A 20448-nucleotide genomic window follows, 5' to 3' on the forward strand; every position below is an offset into this window, starting at 1 on the left:
ATCACGGCTATCAGCACGTGGGAGGGGAGAAAGGCAAGCACAGAGGGAAACAGGGTGGCTTGGCCTGTGCTGGGCTGCAGCTGGGGTCGGCACAGTTTGGTTTTCCTTCGGGTGCTTCCAGCTGGTGGCTAGAATCTGAATCACCTGCTGCTGGAGGAGGTTTCGGTGACCCTTGTGGGATGGGAGGAAGCTCTGCCTGGCCCCGCAGCCACCCCAGATCTCAGTAGCTGCTTATTTCTTGTTTTTCCCAGCGGCTGTATCTGCCCACGAGCAGTGTCCCGGTGCTGGCCACTTCCCATCCCTGCCATGTTCACGGGGACCATCCCGGGTAGGGCGTGCTGGAGCTAAACTGTTTCGGGTGGGAGCATGGGGATGGACAAAGCCCACCCAGGCTGTGCAGCCCACGGTGTTGGCCCTCTGGGTTGAAAAAGTGGGAATTTAGGAGCTAGGCGGTGTCTGCTGTGCTGAAACGGTCGGGCTTAAAACTCAGTGTTGGGCGTCTGGGGACTGGAAACGTGTGGAGCAGCGATTTCCCAGTCCCTCGTCTGCGCAGAGCCGCTTTCAAATGCTAAAAGAAGATGGTATCACCTGGGAACGCCTGGAAGTTTCGGCTCAGCTCAAACCACAGGCTTGGGAGCAGCTCCCGTGCGCTGTGAGGCTCCCGCGGAGACGCTGCCTCGGCGCGGGCATGGCCGTGGGGTGTCCCTGCGGCACTGGCCCCACATGGGGGGTCCCCTCCGTGCCACCGTGCTCATCCCCTTGTGCCACCACACTCATCCCCTTGTGCCACCACACTCGTCCCCATGCCTCGAGGCCAGCCCCCCTCCCAGGAGCCACACAAGTGAAGCACAAGGGTTGGACGTGGCCCATCACAGGCCCTTGGGGACAATTCCCCAGGCAGATGCGCTCGCCACCGCCCCGTTTTCCATCATGGGGGGCCCCGTGCCGCGTTCCCAGCCCCGCCGCCTGCCCTGCCCCGGGCTCCCAGGTGGCCTTGGCTGCGGCGCGGCCCTATTGATTTCGGGATGACAAAGGCTTGGATCACCAAGGTGAGATCTGCATCGGAGAGGAAGGGGCGTAGGCTCTTGGCCAGCAGCAGCTGAAGGAATGCGCTTGTGGTTAGTGAAGCAATCCGGCGGCTCGGTGCGCGCCGAGGGAAGGGCCGGTTGCTGCCTTCCTCCCGGCCCTTCGCCTCCTACGAGCAAACCAGGGCCCCGCTGCCAAAAGCGAGAGGGTTTTGGGATCCCCGGGGGAGGGGGGGGGGATTCGCTGAGGCGAAGTCAGGGGGAATCACCCCCAGGAGACCCCAAAACCCCCCCCAAAATGGGGGAGTGAGGGGTGAGCGTGTTTTGGGTAGCCCCCGGGGGGGCGGGTTCACTGAGGCGAAGCCGGCTGGGTGTGTAGGGGGGGACCCCAAAAACAAACAAACAAGCAAACAAACAAACAAACAAACAAAAAAACACGGGACTGGGGGACGCAGCCAAGCAGGGGGCAGCTCCCGGGAGCTCCCCGGGCCTTGGGCAGCGGGGGGCCGGGCGGCTCCGCCCCGGGGCCGGGGCCTCGGGGCCCGCAGTGGCTGGCGGCGGAGTCCGCGCCCATTTCCGCCGGCGCGGAGCCCGGCCCCTCGGCCCCGCCGCGCTCTGGGCGCTCGCCACGGCCACCGCCACCTCCAGCTCCACCATGCCGGCGGCAGCGCTGGCCCTGGGTACGTGGTGGGGGAGCGGGGGACCGGGACCGGGAGCGGGGCCGAGGCACGGTCGGGGCCGGGTTGTGGCCGCCCGGGAGCGGGGAGCGAGGTTTTGGGGGGGGAGGGGGCCGGGGCTCGCCCGCACCCCGCGCACCCCCCTGGTGCCGCGGGGAGAAGCGGGGGGCTGCGGGGCTGGAGTCCCTTTGGAGCCCCCCCGAGCTTCGCCCGGCTTGGCTCCCCATTCCCCCCAGGGGTTTTGGGACCCCCCAGGGTTCAACCACGAAGCGGGGAGCCCGCGCTCAGCCCCCCGAGCATCATCGCTCCGCGAGAGGCACCGGCCACCGCGCCTCCGCCGCGATAACTTTCTGCATCGCTCTTCTTCCCCAATCCGCCCAAATATTTGGCTTCCGTCCCTCCCCGAGTTATTTGCTTAAAACCGCTCCTCGCTTGTGGGAACGCGCGTTTCGCGGCGGCTTGCTCAGCTACACATACGGCCTCGACGGCGAAGGAGCCCGCTAAGTCTCTAATTTATTTTAGGGTAGGCCTAATTAGCCGGAGCGCGTTGCCTGCTTTGCAATTAAAAGGCTCCTTCGCTGGGGGCACCCTGCGATGAGCAGGGGTTGTGGGGCCGTGTCCGTGTCCCCAGGCTGAGGCCGGACCCGGCGGAGGCGCAGGTGCCGCTCGCGATGCTCGGGGAGCTCCGAGAGGCCCCGCGGGATGGGGCGGCCGGCAGGGACGTGCTCCAGGAGGGCCGTTTGCTGGGCTGCGTCCCTCTTGCTTTGCTATCCCAAAGGGAGACGGGTTGCGAGTTGCTTGGGGTCAGCCTCGAGGGGACCTGTGGCTGTGCTTGGGTCAGGGGGGGCGCGGCACGAGGTGAGTGCCACTCGGATTCGGGACCACCGCGGGTCTCAACCCCACATCTCCCTCTTTGTGCTCCACACCACCTCCCCGCTGTGTTTCTGTCCCACTCCCTCCAGGGACCCCCAGCCCCCCGGTTCCTGTGCCAGAGGGCTCCAGCTGTGCACGGAGCATCCCTCATGCGAGCACCCACCCCAAAGCTCTGCTGTCCCGGCAGCCCCAGCCTCGATCCCTCGATTTGGGGACACCCAGGTCCCCGCTGCTCCCACTGCTTTGCTTGCTACCTGTGGGGTTTTTGAGCTCCTCCCCGGCCCCGGTGGTTGCCCACATTGGGGCCGAGCCGCGGGTTTCCCCTCGCAGCCAGCTCTTGGCTTCCCTCGGCGGTGGCGCTCCCGGGGCCGTCTGGCTTCTGTCGGCCTCGAGCCCGGTTTTGTTTAAGTCTCTGCGGTGCCCAGCCGCCGCCGCGTCCGCGTAGGAGCGCTTTTCTCAACCTTATCTAAGCAACAGATTGGAGCGTTCGCTTAAAATAACGAGGGAAACTGGAGCCTCCTCCCCCTCGCCCTTCTCCCGCTCCATGTATACGCACCTGGCGGCTGCAGAGGGCTAATCTCCAAAGCCGAGGGGAAAACATGAGCAAAGCTGATTAGGAGGGAAAGCTTGCGGCAGGAAACAACCCACGGCGCTGAGCGGGAGCTCCAGGAGCAGAGTTACCGGTCGTGAGCTGCCGGAGACGGGGCTGGGATGGATGGGGACGCCTGGAGGGGTGGTGGCGGGGGTTGGGACCACGGTGGGGGCGAAGCCGAGGCCGGCGATGGGAAGGAGGCACGAGGTGGGACTCGGTCCGTTGGCAAACCTACGTCTTGAGCATTGGGCGTCCCGTGCCAGGAACGTGAGTTTTTGGGAGATCTTCGCTCCTTGATGCTGCTTTTGAGACCTTCCTAAACTCGATGGGTGGCCCGAAGATGGGGAATGTTTGACGACGGCCGGGGTAATGGGGCTGGGAGCGGGCGTGAAGATCCCACTGGGAAAGGTGGCGTAGGGCTGGGTCGGTTGGGTTTTGGGGAAAGCGTCTCCATCCTGCTCGCAGGGGTTTGGGATTAGGGGGTGGGATATTGGCAGAAACGCGCTGTGCTGGGGGGGGCTGCCCCGTGTCCCCGCAGAGCTCGGCCCTCGGGGGACTCACAGGGGGAGAGGAGCGGCCCTCGACCGGCGTCAGAACCACGAAACCCTTGCCAAGTGGAGAGCGAGAGGTGACGCAAAGGGAGGTGGAGCAGCAAATAAGGCCGGGGTGATCTCACGGGGTGAGCTGGGCTGCTTTTTTGGCTGGGCTCGGCCGGCCCAAGTGGCTTGAGCGCGGACGGGCGCTGTGCCCATCGGTGGAGAGCGGCGGGGGCGTCACCGCCGGAGCCCCCGGGGCCGAGCGCGGGCTCCCGGGCTGGCCAAACAAGAAAGCAGGAGGGGATGATGCGACCGCCCTATGACACAGGGATGAGCCATTTCCCAAAATAACGCCCGGAGTTTCCTTGGCTCGCGCGAAGGAGGGGAGAGGGGCAGGGAGGACGTTGCACCGGGCGAGCATCTCCCGCTGCCAGCCCTGGCGTAACCCGGGTCAGCTCTGTGCAAGGAAAAAAAAAAAAAAAAAGAAGCTGGGAGGAGGCAGGGCACGGCCCCAAACTCCGCTTCCCTGGGAAGAAAACACCGGGGGCAGGCAGGGGCTGCGGTGCCGTGGGGCAAGGTGTGACCAGGGCTGGTAGGGAGAAGCCAAAATGGGGAAAACCGCCCCGAAAAATAAACGGAGCGGTCGTTCGCTCGGTTTGGTGAGCCGCGGGAGCAAGCCTCCCGGGTTTGTCTCGTGCTCGTTGCCTTCAGCTGAAGCTTTCTGCATGATTTAATTAAACCCGTGCGAGTAATTGGGTCAAAGAAGGGTCTGCGGGCAGAGGTTGTGGGAGGCTCTGCTGCTCTCAGCTGGCTTCGCACCCCGGGGCCGAGCCTCCCGCTTAAACCCTCGGAGCCGGCTGGGCTTCCCAAACCCTTCTCCGTACAAAAAGAGACAATTTGGGGGCTGTGTGTCCTCGAGCGGGGATTTCGGCACCCACGTGCCTGGGGTGGCTGGAGAAGGGCTGAGGAGATGCTGGGCCACTTCGGCTCGCGGCCACGGCCCCGTGGTTGCCCAGCGTGGAGCTGGGCTGAGCAGGTGCCCTGCAGGTGCCATGGTAGCACAGCGCGCCCTGTCCTGCTTATCTTGGGATCCTTTTTAGGGTTTTTAGGGTGTTTTTTTTTTTTTTCTTGCTTTCTGAAGCCAAAAGAGCTTTCGGTCCCAGCCGGGTCGGGACAGCTCCTCTGACCCCTCTCCGCCCTCTCTCCGCAGGCGTGCTGGTAGCTGTGTGCCATGCCCTGGAGAACACGACGTCGGCCCTGAGCGGTGAGTTTGAGTTACCCGTAATAATGCCGCTGGAAAAGCGACAAAGGAAACCCAGCCGTGGTTTATCTGCTGTAACCCAGCCCACGACAGCTTCCTGCGGAGCCGCGCGGGCTCCGGGTGGGCGCAGGAGCCCTGGCGAGCATCGGGCGATGGGGGGCTCCCGGCTGTGCGGGGCTTGCGATGTGACAGCTCCAGGGGAAAGGCACCGCGGTGCTTGCGGTCAGATTTCCCCTTCCTCCTCGTCGGGACGGGAGCACGTCGGCGATTCGGAGGCTTCCTGCTTGGTTTTCCTCGCCGTGCCGCGGGCGCCGCGGTGCCGGTGCCGCAGGGTCGGGAGCGGAGAGCTCAGGGCTGCAGGGCACAGCCACACAGGGTGAATTCGGGGCGGTTTTCTCCGTTCAGTACCAGTCCTGTTCCCTGCAGCTATCCCAACACAAAGCTTCGAGGATAAGCGATGCCCTGGTGCCGGCTGGAAGGAGAAATGTTTTGCCGCGGTCACGGACAGCCAGGTTCTGGGGCGGCACCTTGCCCTGAGCCTCCGGAGGTGCGGCGAGGCAGCGCGAGCCCGGCTGCTCCATCTGAAACCAGCCGGAGCGTGAAATGCCGCCGCTGGGGCGATGCCCGGGGTGCAGGAGCAGAGCCGAGTGCTGCCTGGTTTTTTTTTTGTTTGTTTGTTTTTTTCCCTGGTTTGTAAAACGAGAGTTGTGCCAGAGCAGCAGCCCTGCGCCCGGCTCGGCGTCCCAAACCTGATGTTTTTCAGCAGGGGGGAGAGATGCAAGAGCTGCTCCGTGCTTGGTGCTGGGCTTGCAGCATCCCACCCAAGGGGAAAGCAGTGCCAGACCCCGGGGAGCGAGGCAAAAGGGCTCTGCGGTGGTTATTTCCAAAAAGCCCTCTTTGCGGGGGGCGCATCCTAGAGAGCAGACGCTTGGCACGCGGGGAAGCCTGGTCCTGCTGCAGCTCTGCGGCAGATTTGGCCGGGAGCGGGGCAATTCGGGCACTGAGGCTGCGAGGTGCTGCGATTCGGGAAGTCCCGGGCAGAGGGATCGCTTCCCCTCGCCCCCGAGCTGGGATGCTGCTCGCCAGCCGCCCCGCAGCTCCCGCGGGGCCGGGGCCAGTGCCTGACGCCGGCTCGCGGCGGCACCGAGCCGTTCGCGCCCGATAAATCGCTTCATTCATAAAAGCAGCACAATGGGGAGCCGGGAGCCCTCCCCTCCGTTCCTCCTCGCTTCTGTTTCTCGAGCTCAGGTTGGGGCGAAAGCAGCACAAGGCGGTTTTGCCGTGGGGATCGAGCCGGCTGCCGCGGCGTTTCGTGGTTTGTGGCTGCTCAAAGCAAAGCAGCCCCGGCAGGACCGCGAGCGGCCGATTTCCTCCGGCACCAGGTTAAAAAGCAGCCACGGCTCCTGGCAGGGATCTGAAACCTCTCCGGGCTGGGAAAAGGGATGGGTCAGCTGCGCTCGCCGGCGCGTGGCGAAGGAAGCGGCTCCCCGAGCACCAGGGCGAGCGTCTGGCCGGGCACCGAGGGGGCAGGAGGCGAAGCCGAGCCCCACGTACCCGAAAACGGCCGGAGCCGGGGCACTGGGACCTGGGCCAGGGCTCGGCGGTGCCGCCCGCGCCGCGGCTGCAATGTGGCCGGCAGCTGCGAGCGCCGGCGGCTGCTTAATGCGAGCCAGGAGGGCCGGAGGGACGCGGTGCCCCGGCGGGTGCTGAGCACCTCCGAGCCGTCCCCGCCGGCGCTCCTCCAGGTCCCTGCGAGATGCTTTTCCCCCTGGGATGTGGCGCGAGGGACGAACGAGGCTTTTTCCCCCGGTCAGTCTGGGGTTTCGGAGGATGGAGCGGTGCGTGCAGGATGCTCAGGGGCTGGCACATCTCATCCCCGTCCATCTGTGCTACTCGGGCACCTTTTCCCGTGAGCATGACCCATGGCTGGGCTGCAAAAACTTCGGGAAAAACTCCCGTAAAGCTCATCTCTGTGCATTAAAATCCCCCAAAGGGCTGTTTTTGTAGGGAAGAGGAGAGGATGCAGTCACGAGCAGGGAGAGAGCGGGCTCTCCTAGCTAAACCCACCCCCGAGGATGGGGTTTTTGTGGCGAGGGGGCTCGACGCGCTGCAGCTTTCATCTCACAGAGGAAACATCCCAGAGCGGCCGGGGACTTCGACCGCAGCCCGTGCTGGGTTTCAGCGATGCCATCGCGAGGCCAGCGGCTTCTTTCCAAAAGTAAAACCAAGTCCCAGCTCCTGGCTACCCGAGGATGCTGCCCCGGGACCCCCTCGGGGATCCGAGCATCTCCCCGGGCATGTGCGGGGTCTCGGCTCGCTGCGCCTCGCGCGGGACCCGGAAGCATTCAGCAGACGTGGGTTTAATTACCCCGGCCTGCCATAAATTCACGGCAACAGGAACTTGAGGTGGCTTTGAAACGACAGCGATCGGATGTGCTTTTATGCGAGGGCTAATCCGAAAGCAGGATATTTGTTTTCCGTCTCTGCTGCGGAGGATAATTTAAACCAGCGCGGGGCGTAATGGAAACCAGCATCCCCGGCGCGCGGCGCTGCTCCCTCCCCGAATTCGGGGCTGGGGCAGCCCCCGAGGCTGTTGGTTAACTCTCTCCACCCCCGTTTTAAGCTTTAAGCTCTTTAGGAAATTCCTCTAGTGCCTGCAAGGCTTATTTCCCATGGGGGGGCTCGGATAGGACTGATTTGGGCTCGTTTTGGTGGACGGAGACATCCAGCAGTCGCGCTGAAATAGCGGAAAATACCTTTTTTTTTTTTTTTTTTTCTCCTCTCCTTTTCCTCCTTTTTTCTCCCTGCCGCAGGTCCACCGGTGGCGGCGGCGGTGCGGTCCCACTTCAACGAGTGCCCCGACTCCCACAGCCAGTTCTGCTTCCACGGGACCTGCCGCTTCCTCGTGCAGGAGGACAAGCCGGCGTGCGTGTAAGAGCCGCTTCGGAGAGCGCGGCCGCGGGGGGAGAACGGGGCTGCGCCCCCCGAGAGGTGCCTCGGAGCACGAGCTTGGCTTTGGAGCGAGGATGAGGAGCCGCAGAGCCACCAAGGGATGCTCCCGAGGACCTGCCGGTGCCACAGGAGCGCTCTGGGGGTGCTGCCGTACGGGGAGGGGGGTGACAAAATCACAGCCGCCGCGCCACGGGGTGGCACGCGCCCCGTTCCGTGGGGTGCCGACACCACCCCTGACTTCAGCGTGGGTTTTGCTGGGAAAAAGCACTCTAAATACACAGTCTCTGCTTGAAATTCCCCAAAGCTGGGGCGTGACCCTGTCCCTGCCACCCAGGGGTGACGCTGCTGTCCCCCTCCCGCCGCAGGTGCCACTCGGGGTACGTGGGGACGCGCTGCGAGCACGCCGACCTCCTGGCCGTGGTGGCCGCCAACCAGAAGAAGCAGACGATCACCGCCCTGGTGGTGGTGGCCGTGGTGGCCTCGGTCGTGCTCATCGCCGTCTGCGTGCTCATACAGTGAGTAGGGGGACCGTCAGGTCCCGACGGGGACGTTTGGGGTGCGACGTGGGACCCCAAACCTCAATCACCTCCCTGCTTCTCTCACGCAGCTGCTGCCGGCTGCGGAAACGCTGCGGGTGCTGCCGGGAACCCCTCTGCGGCCAGGAGAAGCCGGCCGGGCTCCTGAAGGGCAGCGCGTCCTGCTGCCACGCCGAGACGGGTACGGGACGGCGCCGGGGGCGGGGGGGGCACGGCGGGGCCCCCCCTGACCCCGCTCCCTCCTTCTTCTTCTCCTGCAGTCGTCTGACGCAGCCGGAGCTGCCGCAGCCGAGCCAGGACGCCGCGCCGGGGATGAACACAGCTTCTTTCCTTTGGTTTCCCCCCCCTTTTTTTTTTTTTTCCCCCTTTCCTCTTTTTTTTATTCTCCTTTTTTTTTTTTTTTTTTTTTTTTTTCCTCCCCACCGTGGGGGATGGCAGCGAGCCCCGCAGAGGGGCCCGCGTCCCCCCCGGGGTGACGGCAGCGGGGGAACCGACGCGGCGGGCGCCGGCAGCGGAGGAGCTCCCAGTGCCTCCCAGTGCCTCCCAGTGCCTCCCAGTGCCTCCCGCTCCATTCGACAATCCAGCTCCCACTGCCGCCCCCACCGCCAGAGCTTTCAGCCCAGAGTGCTGGAAATGGGGGAAAACGCCCCAAAATCCTGCCTGCTGCGGAGCTGGCCCCTGGAAAGCTTCATTTGTGTTTGTTGGTTGGTTTTTTTGTTTGTTTTTTTTCCTTCAAGTGCTCTTTTTTTTTTTTTTTCCTTCTTTTTTAACCAAAAGGCAAAAAGAGAACCCAAACCCAGCCGAGCGCGGGGTCACTGGGTTTATTTTTCTACGAGCGTGCCTGCTGGAAAAAAAAAGTGCCGCCGAGCCCTCAGCTCGGCAATCCTCCAAAGCCCCAACGCCGCACGGACCTTTGGGGACAGATCTGCTCTTTTTAGGACGAATAAAAATGAACCGTAATCCTAGGGAACCTCCTCAAGCCGGTGCTCTAACCTCCCGTCGACTTGTTAATCCTTTCCGTAGTCTTTATCATAACCGACCCGAAGCTTTTGTTTGTTTGTTTGTTTTTGGTTTGTTTTTTTCTTTTTTTTTTTTTTTTTAGTCATGGTTACTCTGTCTTCTGTATATGTTGCACTGAAAGTTAATATTTAATGTTTTAATTTATTTTGTGTGGTTTAAATTAATTTTGATTTCTATAATATGTTATTGTGATCGGCTGTCCTGTTATTTCTCCCCCCCGCCCCTTCCCCTAATATACCTGGATTAGAGTTATTTAAGTGATATAAAGGACACTTTTTTCAGAAGGCTGTGCCTGGGCTCTGGTGTTGTGCTCACGGTTTGGTTTCTGGGGGGAGCTGAGTCTCTTTTGGGGTTTTTCTTTTTCGCTCTTAACTCCAGCGGCAAAGCTCCAGGGCGGCAGCCCCCGAAGGAAGTTGCTTGCAGCTATTTAGGGCCAGCAACGCGGCGTCACCACCCTGCAGCGATGGAAACAACGGCAACGTTTGCACCTTGGATTTGCAAAGTAACGGGGGGGGGGGGGCGGGCGCCCTGCAGCGACCCGGCTGCATTTTGGGGTCCGGGATGGGGTAAAGGGGGTTGTGCGTGCGTGCTGTTGCTCTGCCGTGTCCGCCAGCTCCCGCAGCCTCCTGCTGGCTCATGCATTCTCCGGATTTTTGCCCCACGCCGTCACGGCGGTGGCTCCGGGCGCGGGCGGGCCGGTGCTGGCGGTGGCCCCGTGCTGGGGACGTGGCCACCGGCCCAGGAGCAGGATGAGGCCGCGGGGCTCAGTGCAGCGCTGGGGGGCGAGGGTGGGGGGGGGGTTGAAGGGCTCGGTGAAGGCTCAGCACCGAGAGCCAGGCAGGGTGAGACCAGCCCTCGGTGCAGCACTGCAGGGCTCCGTGGCGCTGTACGGGCGTTGCGTCAGCGTGTGCACGTCGCATTGGGGGGGGGGGGACACAGCAGTGCAATGTTGTGTTACAGTGCAGCACTGCATGGCGGCGTGGTGGTGCAAAGCAGTGCAGCACTGCATGGCCGCGCAGCATTGCATCGCATGCAGCACCGTGCACCGGGGCAGCATTGGGCAGCATGCAGCGTTGCACACCAGTGTAGCCTTGCAGAGCATGCAGCATTGCACACCATTACAGCATCACACCTCATTACAGTGTTGCACGGCATGCAGCATCGCCCACCTGTGTGGCATTGCACAGCATGCAGCATTACGCACCATTACAGCACTGTGCACTGCTGCAGTGTTGCACACCGTTATAGCACTGCGCGGTGTTGCAGCGTTGCGCGCTGTTACAGCCCTGTGCACAGCTGCAGTGTTGCACCCTGCTGCAGCATTGCACGCAGTTATAGCGTTGCACAGTGTTGCAGCGTTGCACGCTATTACAGCATTGCGTCTCGTCGCAGCGTTGCAAACAGTTGCAGTGTTGCACGCCGCTGCGGCGTTGCACACTGTTGCAGCGAAGCATGCCCTTGCAGCCTTGCACGCCCTTGCACGCCCTTGCAGCGTTGCACAGCGGCTACCTCCGGAGCTCTCCCCGCCCCTTTCCCCGTCCCTGCAGGGCGGTGCTGGGGCTCCCCCCGCCCTCCCCTTCCCCTCCCCTTCCCCTCCCCTTCCCCTCCCCTTCCCCTTTCTCCCCCCGCCCCGGGGGCGGCGCGGCCGGGGCCGGCCCGGGCATGGCGGAGGCGGCTCAAAGCCGGGTGCAGGCGGCGGTGGAGAGCGCGGTGCAGGAGCTGGAGCGGGACAGCATCCGCGGCATGCAGGTACCCCCCGGGACGGGGCCTCCCCGGGGCCCCCAGCACCCCCCCAGAGTTCCCCCTGCTCGAGCAAAGCCCCCCCCCCCCCCGGCCCGTGCAGCACCCGGGCCCCCCCCATGCAACCTCTGCGGCTGTCCCGTGCACGCCCGGTGCAGGCCCAGAGCCCCCCGGTGCACGCCCAGAGCCCCCCCAGTGCAAGCCCAGTGCTTCCCAGTCCAAGCCCAGAGTCCCTTAAGTGCCTGCCCTGTCCAACGTTTGTGCCCCCCAATTGCTTGCCCTGTGTAAGCTTTCTGTGTCCCCCCCAGCCCTGTGCAAGGTTTGTGCAACCCCCCCCAGCATGCCCTGTGCAAATTTTGTGCCCCCCTTCCCCCTGCAGCTCGTGCCTTCTGCAACCTTTGTGTCCCCCAAGTGCGTGCCCTGTGTAAGCTCTGTCTGCCCCCACCCTGTGCAAGGTTTGTGCCCCCCCCACCCCTGCAGCTCACGCCCTCTGCAAACTTTGCTCCCCCACCCCTGCGTGCACGCCCTGTGCAACCTCTTTGCCCCCCCCAGTGCACCCCCCCCACCCCCCCAAGTGCCCGAGGGGGTCGCACCCAGCTCCGTGCGCAGCAGCCCCGCAAGCTCTGCCTGCTGCAAGGTGCTCGCACGAGGCGTGGGGGTCCCTGGGGGGTTTGGGCTGCACCCCGCTGACCCCATCTCTTTGCAGGGCGCCATGTTCCGGTGCAGCGCCCGGTGCTGCGAGAACGGCACGGCCTCCATGCAGCAGGTGCAGCAGTGCATCGAGCGGTGCCACGCGCCCCTGGCCCAGGCGCAGGCCATCGTCACCGGCGAGCTGGAGCGCTTCCAGGTGAGGAACAACACGGCCGCGGTGGGGAGCGGGCTGCACGGCACCAGGCTGGGGGTGCCTGAGCCTGCTGACACCCACCCCCCCCCGCCCCGTGCGTCCCCGTCCCCATTGCAGGACCGCCTGAGCCGCTGCACGCTGCATTGCAACGACAAAGCCAAGGACGCGCTGGAGGCGGGCGGCGCGGAGGCGCGGGTGCGCGCCCAGCTCGACGCCTGCGTGGCCGCCTGCGGGGACGACCACCTGCGCCTCATCCCCGCCATGGCCAAGAAGATGAAGGACAGCCTGGCCGCCCTCCGGCAGTAGCGGGGCGCCGGGGGCGACGCGCTCATTAAAGGCGAGGAGCCACATTCGGCCTGCTTGCGGGGTCGGGGGGAGCGCGGGGGCGCTCGGGGTCAGGGGGCTGCAGCCCTCGGGGGGGGGGCTGCTGCAGCAGCAGCCGTGCAGGGGGAGCCGTGCAGGCGTGCAACGGAGCGGGCGATGCCTTTGTATGGCGTAGGGTGAGCCCTGTGTTTGCACAGAGTGCACGGTGGTGCCTCTGTGTGTGTGTGTGTGTGTGTGTGTCTGCGTGCATGGTGGGTGCGTTTGGTGATGGCTGCACGTGTGTGTGTGTGTGGATGTGCAATGGAGGGGTGGTCCCTGTGCATGTGTGCAATGGAGGCGTGGCCCCTGCGTGTGTGCTGAGCACAGCCTGCCCATGGGTAGGGCGACCGTCGGTGTGTGTGCATGGGGCAGGACAGCAGCGTGCGCGTGCAACGGAGGAGGTGCAATAAAGCGCAGTACGGTGAGTGCAATAATGTGCAATACAGTTGGTGCAGTAGCGTGCAATGCAGGGGGCATGCAATAACATCCAATGCAGGGTACGTGCAATGCGGCGGGCGCCATAATGTTCAATGCAGCAGGTGTGCAGTGCAGTAGGTGTGTTGTGTAGGGTGCACGCTGTGCAGTGGATGCAGTAAAGTGCGTTGCATTGGGTGTGCAATGCAGGGAGAGCACAATGGGGCGAGTGCACAATGCGGTGGGTGCAATACTGTGCAATGCAGGGGGTGTGCTGTACAGGTGTGTGCAATGCAGGGGGTGCATCAAAGTGCAACGTAGCAGATGCAACAACTTCCAGCGTAGCAGGCATGCAATGCAGCAGGCGCAATGCAGCGGGGGTGCAGTGCAGGGTGCACTAACGTGCCACACAGCGGGGTGCAGTGCAGCAGGTGTGCAGTGCAGGATGCGACAACGTGCAATGCAGCGGGTGCAATAACGTGCAATGCAGCGGCTGTGCAATGCAGCGGCTGTGCAGTGCAGGGTGCGATAAGGTGCAGTGCAGCGGCCGTGCCACGCAGGGTGCTGTAACGTGCAGTGCAGCAGGGGTGCAATGCACGGGGCAATGACCCCGCTGCTGCCGGCGCTGCCGCCGCGCGCCCAGCGCCACGTGCCGCAGCGCCACGTGCAGGCCGGCGCCGCGCGCCTGCGCCTCCCGGCGCCGCCGCTGATTGGCCGCCGGGGAGGCGCGAAGGGCGGGGGGGGCGGGGCGGGCGGCGAGGGGCGAGCGCGATTGGCGGGGGGGCTCGGGGGCCGGGCGCGATTGGCCGAGGCGGGCGGCGTGCTGACGTCAGAGCGCGGCGCGGGCGGCTGCGTGAGGGCCGGCGGCGCGGAGGGGACGCCATGAGCAAGGCGCATCCGCCCGAGCTGAAGAAGTGAGCGCGGGGCGGCGGCGGGGGGCCGGGGCCGGGCCGGGGGGCACCGGGAGGGGCTGCGGGGGCGGGGGGAGGATGGAAAAATTGGGGGGGGAGGCGGGGGGCACGGGGCCGCCCGCTGGGTTCCCGGCATGCCCCGCGGCCCGGTGTCATGGCGGCCGTGCCCCCCCCCCCCAGGCCTCCCCTTTCCTCTCATCCCCCCCCACATTCCCTCAGACCTCCCCTCACACCCCAGACCCCCGCCTTTCCCCTCAGACCCCCCCACATTCCCCTCAGATCCCTCCACTCAGCCCCCCCTTTCCTGCCAGACCCCCCCCACATCCCCTCAGACCTCCCTCGTTTCCCCCTCAGACCCCCCCCACATTCCCTCAGCCACTCCCCTTTCCCCTCAGACCCCCTCCCCTTTCCCCCTCAAGCTTCCCTCTTTCCCCCTCAGGCCCCTCCCCCCTCAGGCCCCCCCCCTCACACCCCAGACCCCCTCCTTCCCCCTCAGACCCCCCCCCCTTTCCCCCAGACTTCCCCTCAGATCCCCCCCCACCTCAGCCCCTCTCACCTCCTCCCCGTCTCGTTGCAGGTTCATGGACAAGAAGCTCTCACGTGAGTGCCGGTGCCGCGCTGTGTCCCCGTGTCACCCCCCTTGAGCCCCGTTAATGCCAACCCGCATCCCATCTCCTGCTTTTAGGGAGGTTTTTTGGCCCCACGGCGACGTGATGCTCTAATTTCCCCTCACACACACTAAAAAAACCCCACACAGAACCTCCCTCGCGGGGAGACCCGCTGCCTGCCCGCGCTGCCCTTTACACCTGACGCGTTTCTTGCAGTGAAGCTGAACGGCGGCCGCCACGTGCAGGGCATTTTGCGGGGCTTCGATCCCTTCATGAACCTCGTCATCGACGAGTGCGTGGAGATGGCGCAGGGAGGGCAGCAGAACAACATCGGCATGGTGGTGAGTGCTGCGGGGGCGCCGCGGCGGGCAGAGGGGAACAAACTCTGCACCACTGCACGAACGTAACTCGCGTGTATCCAAAAGAGCCACCTTTTAAAAAGCCGTAACTCGTGTGTCCGAAAAAGCCACATTTTAGAAAGCAGATGTGTCTATTCTGTTGGATTTTAGGATTCAAATGGGTTTCTTTTGTTTTGTGGGGGGATTCGATTTTGAGCTGGGAAAAGAAATGTGAAGGAGGGGGGAGCCCGCAGGGCGGCGGTTACCACTGCGTCGCCTCACTGCTCCCGACTTCTCTTCGCAGGTAATACGAGGGAACAGCATCATCATGCTGGAAGCTTTGGAGCGAGTGTAGAGCCAGCGAAACCCGCCGCGGTTTGTGCATTCCCTTCCCTGAACTTGGAGTGAAAACTTATTCAGTGTTCAGTAGCGTAAACTTATTTTCTTTTCTATGAATAAATTTTGTAATGGTTGAAGTAACTCGTGTAAGGTGGACTTCTTGGGTAGCCGGAGCGTGACTTCTGCGAGCGGAGCAGCGTGGCAGTAGCTTTAAACCTCGGGCAAGACTTCCAGGATGCTAAATCTCTCCAAGAGGATGTTCAAAGGGCTCTACCTTCGGTTTTCTTCCCCTAAAAAACAGGCAACAAAGCTGAGCCTTGTTTGTTGGGTCTCGATTGCCAACAAAATGGTAAATTCCCCTCTGCTGCCAGCGCCGGAGAGCGTTTGTGCTGAACGGGGCTGCCCGGCAGGAGGAAATGTTTTAAATAAAGGTTTTGAAACAACCACTTTGCTCTCTTTCTGCTCCGTGGCGTCAGCGCCTGTTCCGCGCACGACGCTCTGGGACAATGGAGGCGCTTGTGGTGCGCGCCCAGCGCCTGCAGGGGCTGCGCAGAAACGTTTGGAGCTTCCTAAATCAAACTTGGCCTTCTTGGGGTGTTTTTGTGAGCCGGTCACTGCCCCTTAAAGGCCCTCGGTGAGCGGGACTCTTTTTTTGGGGGTCCCTTTTTGTTCCTGGTCTTAACGAAAAGGCTCAGGCAGTTCCTCGAGCACCTTTAAGGCACCAAAAGCTGGAGAAAAGCGCAAACGTTTTTCCTCCAGAACCCCAGCAGCTACGTGACGTTTATCGGGAGCCTGCTACGCGCCGCACCGCAGGCACGCGCCGGGGCTGAGCGCGTTCGTTAGCCCCATGACTGTAAATATTTAGACAGTCACCGTATAGCTGAGTATAAATATTTAGCTTGCTTTTCAGCCCCTACCCGAGGTGGGTGCCAGAAGCTGGAAGCCTTGAAGCAGCGCGAGAGGAGGGAAGCAGGGACAGAAGCGGGAATTTGAACGCGGTAAATGAGACCTTACCCGTGCGACTCCAGCTGAATTTCTCCGCTACCCGGTGGCAGGCAAGGTTTACACGCGTACAGCCGGCTTTTTGTTCTGCAGTTTAGCTTCAATGAGCTAAATTCATCGCTCCTAGCGCGAGGCAACGCTAGTGGGGGCCTGCTAATGAGCCTGAGCTCTCCAGGTGAGCGCAGCCTTGCCCCTGCAGCTAACTAACGGACAACTAATTACCTTGTTCTCCATCGGAGAGGAGTTACTGTCCAGAAGGGGTTTTGCTGGGATTAACAGCGGCAGTAACCGCTAGCACTGCCGTTATTCCTTTCGCTCTCATCCCTGTAGCGCTCGCTGAGGATGGCTACACCAGAACGTGGCTGACGAAGGCCCGGCAGCAGCTCCGTGAGAGCGCAACGCAACCCAGACACCAGCTCGAGGCGACGCCTCCAGCGTCCTTTCAAAGCAGCGCGTTAACTTTATTTTTAATGACAGCGCAGTGTTTTCCGCATCGGGAGAGGTGGCTAGGGTTTCACAGCAGCGTTAGGTACGGTCAAGGGACAGAAAGGCTTCTCCCGAAAAGCGTAGCTGCTAAAACCAAGCGGGCCCCTGCTGCAGGCAGCTAAACCTCGACAAAAAAGCGGGCGTTTTGCCTGCTTCCCACCCATTTTGGCAACTCTCGCCCTCCCTTGGCTAGCAGCAGACCTGGCTCCCCCCCCCCAGCTCACAGTACTTCTGGACGCAAATTAAAAACTAAAAACGAATCCACAATTTCCACGGCACCAGTCCCACCCCAAAAATGAACTACTTGATATGGCCTTAAAAAAACAAACAAAACAAAACACGATTGAGGCAGAGAGGTTCGGGGCCGAGGCGTTGATTTTTTTTCCCCCATCTGAAGGAAATCGACGCACGCAGGTCCGAGGGAGCGGGGCTCAGCTGAGCGCAGCGATGCAGATCCGGGGTTGGGCGGGCTCCTCGTCGAGAAGGGCACTTTAGGGTCAACGTGGCATTTAAACTTCGGGGCCAGAGCGAGTGGTTTGCCGGAGAGCGCTCGTTTAGAGCGCCTGCCGCCTTTTAATTGCTGCTGGAGTCGAGCGGTGCCGGCGCGGAGGCGGCTGGGTGTCTCCTCCTCAGGTCCGAGCGAGGCGTTCCTCGGGCGTTAATTTTGGCCGCCTCCGATCAGCCACGGCGCGCGCTCGGCGGGGCTCAAAGCTCCGTCTTCAGCTTCTCGTACAGGTCTTCCTGGTCGATCATGTCCGCGTTCCCGTACCAGCGGTGGTAGGCAAGCAGCGCCGCGTTCTTGGCCGCGATCGCGCTCATCTCCATGGCGCTGGCAGCCCACTCGATGCCGTTGAGGTAGTACAGCTTGTCGTGGAGGATGATCGGGGGGCACTTCTCCAGGGGGCTGTAGCGAGGGTACGCCAGCCACTTCTTCACCTTGACGGAGTCGTAGGAGGAGAAAAGCAAGTCGAGCTGCTCTTTGGTGAGCACTTCCCTCGAAAACACCTTCCAGACGGCCGCCTGCGGGGGCAGCTTTCCTCCCTCGCCCTTTTTTTCCACAGGAGACACAACCCCCACGCTGTTGATGAAGAGTTTGGGATTCTCCGTCGTGAAGATGGCACCGAAACGAAAGGCGGAAGGGTCCCGGTAACCGAAGAAGGAGGTGTTTAAGCGCCCGTGCACGAAGGTCACAATGGTCTGGTGGTAAGGACTGGAGAGCTCGGGGACGGGAGGGTCGAAGTTCTTGAAGGTGATGTTGGCGATCTTGCGGTTCAGCGGGGCAGCGATGACGACGATGTCGTACGTGTCCCCCGTCACCCCCGCCGTCGTGTTGTAGGTGACCTGGTAGAGGTTAACGGGGTCCCCTGGGGAGGAGAGAAGAGCTCGGTTATCCCGTTCCACCGCTGGGGGAAACCCCACCCGTCCTTCCCGCTTTTAAATGCCATCCCACTTGGGTTTATCACGCCTTGCTGTGAGCTGAGGCTTTTCGAAGTCGTCCAAGCTTAGCTTGTGATCTTAGGCTTTGAACAGAGCCCAGTTTTTTCATCTTAAAAGACCAAAGAAAGCCCAGACGGTGGCTTTGGTCCGGCCAGAGCTGCAGCTGAGCAGCGTTCTCCTCCCCACCAAAGGGAAAACAAATGCAACTCACCTGTGGATCTGGGTCTGGTTTTGGGCTCTATAGACAAAACCGTACCGGAGATAACTTCAGCTTTCGAGGCATAGATGAGGCCAGTGCAGACGAGTTTGTTTCCCCCTTTTACCGACCAAAGGCCTGATTCTGCCCCTGCCAGAGACACAGCACCTACAAGGAAACCACGATCGTTAACATCGCTTGTCCGGCACCATTCTGTAGGGAAACGCTTGAAGCAGCGAGTGGAAAATTAAAGGAAACGGTGTCCCGTCGGGACACGGAGCTTGCTTAATGACAGGGCTAAGTAGGTCACGTTAGCAAGCGATTGCTCATTTGCCAGAGTAACCCAGTAACCCAGGCAGGGAAGGCAGCGGAAGGAATCGTTCTGGGATAGGGAATAAATAAATAGGTTGCTGCCAGCACCGGCCCAGCCCAGGAAGCAGGAACCCCAACACACACGGTATGAAGAGCACAAGGTCACCAGGACACCATTCTGCCTTGCGCGCCCCTTTTCCCAGGGGGAGGACCTATGAAACACCCACCTACAAACCCGTTTACGTTGACACCTTGCCCATAATTGTCTCTCATGGTCGGGCAAACCATCTCGTTTATGAACTTGTGGGAGAAGCTGGCTTTCTGCATGACTTCATCGATGGTTTGGTTCAGCATCCCGGTGAAGTCGTTCCCTCCGAGGGCGTGAAGGAGCCGCTCGTTGCTGCTGAAGGTGTAGTCGTGCGTCTGGTAGCGATAGATCCTTTAGCCAGAGAAAAGGAAATACGCTCGCACCAGCTGCGGAACACATGCACCAGCCAAGGCACTCTTATCTTGGAAACAGAATTCAAGTGTTCGACTGCTGTTAATTATCTGCTGCCGTTGGAAAATGAAAAGAATCTCACGGTGCCTCCTGGGGTAGGGCTCCCAAGAGCCTTACAGCCTTTGAAGGGAGCAGCAGGGCTCGTCCTTCCAGCCAAGACCTAGGCTAAGTGGTAACAGGTCTAAAGAGACCCCATTTTCAATCTGCTCCCCTCTCCTAATGAAAGCACTTTGAGCACTGCTACAAATTAAATGATCTTTAGCACCTGGGTGCCGGAGCAATGGAACAACTGATCCCCAACCCACGCTTCTGCCAGCAGCGCGTTGCCTCATCTCTTTTAAGATTACAGGACTTACCTTGATCTTTCTCCTTAGGAAAGGATTAGCAACAGAGAGAGAGCAACCAGAGCCTTGTTTCTCAGTGGCAATGGGACGATTTCACCCATTTTTGCAACTCAGCAGGCACCGCACCTATTCCCTCAGCCAGGAACCTTTTCCTCCCTAATGCTTCTGCCACTTGTAAGTAACTTCCAGCGTTCAGCACGTGGCTTCCAGCCACCGAGGTGACCGCCTTACCGCATGAACTTGTCCAGGATGCCCTCCACCCACATGTACATTCGCAGGGGGTTGAGGCCGTAGCGCCAGAGGAGCTTGAGGACGTTGACGATGTACCAGCTGCTCTCCTCGAAGACGAACTCCTCTCCGTTGTAAATGCCTACGAGGCTGTCGGACACGGGGGCAGCCGGGAGGCCTTGAGAAAAGAGGTGGGAAAAAAAGGTAATTCAGTGAGATTGGAATTCAGTGCTTGGATTTTAGCTTCCTGAGAGAAGTTTTAGCTTCAGTTGGATGTTATGGTGTGGTCCCGGAGTTGCCATAAAAAAGGGAAGGGGGTTTTGTTTACCTGCAGCCCCCCCGCTACGAGGGGGCCCACCTGTCTCAGACGCGCGTGTGGAATCGCTGGGGAGCTTCGTGGGGGGATTTTTAGGGGGGGGGGGAAGGGAACAAAGCGAAGTTTTGCCCTCACTCACCCAGCTCCTTGACGAAGTGCTTCATGTGCAGGTTGAGGGGGTGCAGGACCGAGCCCCCCGCCTCGTAGCCCTCTCCCTCCACCTCCAGCGTGGCCAGGCGGCCTCCCACCGCCTCCCTCTCCAGCACCTCGATCCGGACGCCCCTCCCGAACTTCTGCCGCAGGAAATAAGCGGCCGCCGTGCCCCCGATGCCGCCGCCGACCACGGCTGCGAGGAAGAGGAGCCGTGAGGAAGAGGAGGGCAGCGCGGAGCCCCCACAGAACCTCTCTTCCCCCTTTCCCCCCCCCCCCCGGTCCCCAGCCCCGCCGTTACCGATCCTCCCGGGGGCACCCCGCTGCTCCCCTCGGCCCAGGGCGGCCGGGGAGAGGGCGGCGAGGAGCAGCAGGAGGCTGGCGGCCGCCATGGCGCTGCGCGGGGCCGGGCCGTGCCGCTGAGGCGGGGCGGCGCAGGGCTAAAGGCG

General features: G+C 62.1%; 4 protein-coding genes across 6 annotated transcripts; 3 read left to right on the top strand and 1 right to left on the bottom strand.

Annotated features, from left to right (window-relative positions):
• Window positions 1-1602: 1602 nt before the first annotated feature.
• On the top strand, window positions 1603-9756 carry TGFA (transforming growth factor alpha). Of its 2 annotated transcripts, none has more exons than XM_035562727.2 (6): window positions 1603-1705; window positions 4914-4967; window positions 7778-7895; window positions 8282-8431; window positions 8524-8633; window positions 8713-9756. In XM_035562727.2, exons 1-6 carry the CDS (start codon window positions 1681-1683, stop codon window positions 8718-8720), a joined length of 465 nt encoding a protein of 154 aa, XP_035418620.1. In that variant the 5' UTR covers window positions 1603-1680; the 3' UTR covers window positions 8721-9756. The 2 variants fall into 2 exon arrangements, with proteins under 2 accessions (XP_035418620.1, XP_035418621.1); XM_035562728.2 differs by having other exon boundaries at window positions 7778-7889.
• A 1333-nt stretch (window positions 9757-11089) lies between these two features.
• On the top strand, window positions 11090-12362 carry FAM136A (family with sequence similarity 136 member A). Its single transcript, XM_035562673.2, has 3 exons — window positions 11090-11221; window positions 11919-12059; window positions 12174-12362. Exons 1-3 carry the CDS (start codon window positions 11135-11137, stop codon window positions 12360-12362), a joined length of 417 nt encoding a protein of 138 aa, XP_035418566.1. The 5' UTR covers window positions 11090-11134.
• Window positions 12283-15170, top strand: SNRPG (small nuclear ribonucleoprotein polypeptide G). 2 transcript variants are annotated; one of them, XM_035562676.2, is made up of 4 exons: window positions 12283-12393; window positions 14322-14344; window positions 14569-14693; window positions 14995-15170. In XM_035562676.2, the coding sequence occupies exons 2-4, from the start codon at window positions 14326-14328 to the stop codon at window positions 15043-15045; spliced, it is 195 nt and encodes a 64-aa protein (XP_035418569.1). In that variant the 5' UTR covers window positions 12283-12393; window positions 14322-14325; the 3' UTR covers window positions 15046-15170. The 2 variants fall into 2 exon arrangements, with proteins under 2 accessions (XP_035418569.1, XP_035418567.1); XM_035562674.2 differs by lacking the exon at window positions 12283-12393 and adding an exon at window positions 13627-13747.
• Window positions 15171-16467: 1297 nt separating this feature from the next.
• On the bottom strand, window positions 16468-20435 carry PCYOX1 (prenylcysteine oxidase 1). The gene is made up of 6 exons (XM_035562672.2): window positions 20301-20435; window positions 19989-20195; window positions 19537-19711; window positions 18690-18901; window positions 18166-18318; window positions 16468-17881 (listed from the first exon to the last, which is right to left on the bottom strand). The coding sequence occupies exons 1-6, from the start codon at window positions 20389-20391 to the stop codon at window positions 17223-17225; spliced, it is 1497 nt and encodes a 498-aa protein (XP_035418565.1). The 5' UTR covers window positions 20392-20435; the 3' UTR covers window positions 16468-17222.
• Window positions 20436-20448: the final 13 nt, after the last annotated feature.

Source organism: Cygnus atratus, chromosome 27 (assembly GCF_013377495.2).
Source record: "Cygnus atratus isolate AKBS03 ecotype Queensland, Australia chromosome 27, CAtr_DNAZoo_HiC_assembly, whole genome shotgun sequence".
Classification (NCBI taxonomy): domain Eukaryota; kingdom Metazoa; phylum Chordata; class Aves; order Anseriformes; family Anatidae; genus Cygnus; species Cygnus atratus.

What these genes read in the sequence shown, in the direction of transcription:
- TGFA (XM_035562727.2), top strand. Translation starts at nt 1,681, where the DNA reads ATGCCGGCGGCAGCGCTGGCCCTGG. An exon ending in CACGACGTCGGCCCTGAGCG is followed by an intron (nt 4,968 to 7,777) that starts GTGAGTTTGAGT and finishes TCCCTGCCGCAG; the next exon opens with GTCCACCGGTGGCGGCGGCG. An exon ending in GCCGTCTGCGTGCTCATACA is followed by an intron (nt 8,432 to 8,523) that starts GTGAGTAGGGGG and finishes TCTCTCACGCAG; the next exon opens with CTGCTGCCGGCTGCGGAAAC.
- FAM136A (XM_035562673.2), top strand. Translation starts at nt 11,135, where the DNA reads ATGGCGGAGGCGGCTCAAAGCCGGGTGCAGGCGGCGGTGGAGAGCGCG. An exon ending in ACAGCATCCGCGGCATGCAG is followed by an intron (nt 11,222 to 11,918) that starts GTACCCCCCGGG and finishes ATCTCTTTGCAG; the next exon opens with GGCGCCATGTTCCGGTGCAG. An exon ending in GCGAGCTGGAGCGCTTCCAG is followed by an intron (nt 12,060 to 12,173) that starts GTGAGGAACAAC and finishes TCCCCATTGCAG; the next exon opens with GACCGCCTGAGCCGCTGCAC.
- SNRPG (XM_035562674.2), top strand. Translation starts at nt 13,716, where the DNA reads ATGAGCAAGGCGCATCCGCCCGAGCTGAAGAA. An exon ending in CATCCGCCCGAGCTGAAGAA is followed by an intron (nt 13,748 to 14,321) that starts GTGAGCGCGGGG and finishes GTCTCGTTGCAG; the next exon opens with GTTCATGGACAAGAAGCTCT. An exon ending in CATGGACAAGAAGCTCTCAC is followed by an intron (nt 14,345 to 14,568) that starts GTGAGTGCCGGT and finishes CGTTTCTTGCAG; the next exon opens with TGAAGCTGAACGGCGGCCGC.
- PCYOX1 (XM_035562672.2), bottom strand. Translation starts at nt 20,391, where the DNA reads ATGGCGGCCGCCAGCCTCCTGCTGCTCCTCGCCGCCCTCTCCCCGGCC. An exon ending in GCACTTCGTCAAGGAGCTGG is followed by an intron (nt 19,712 to 19,988) that starts GTGAGTGAGGGC and finishes TCTTTTCTCAAG; the next exon opens with GCCTCCCGGCTGCCCCCGTG. An exon ending in ATCCTGGACAAGTTCATGCG is followed by an intron (nt 18,902 to 19,536) that starts GTAAGGCGGTCA and finishes CTCTGGCTAAAG; the next exon opens with GATCTATCGCTACCAGACGC.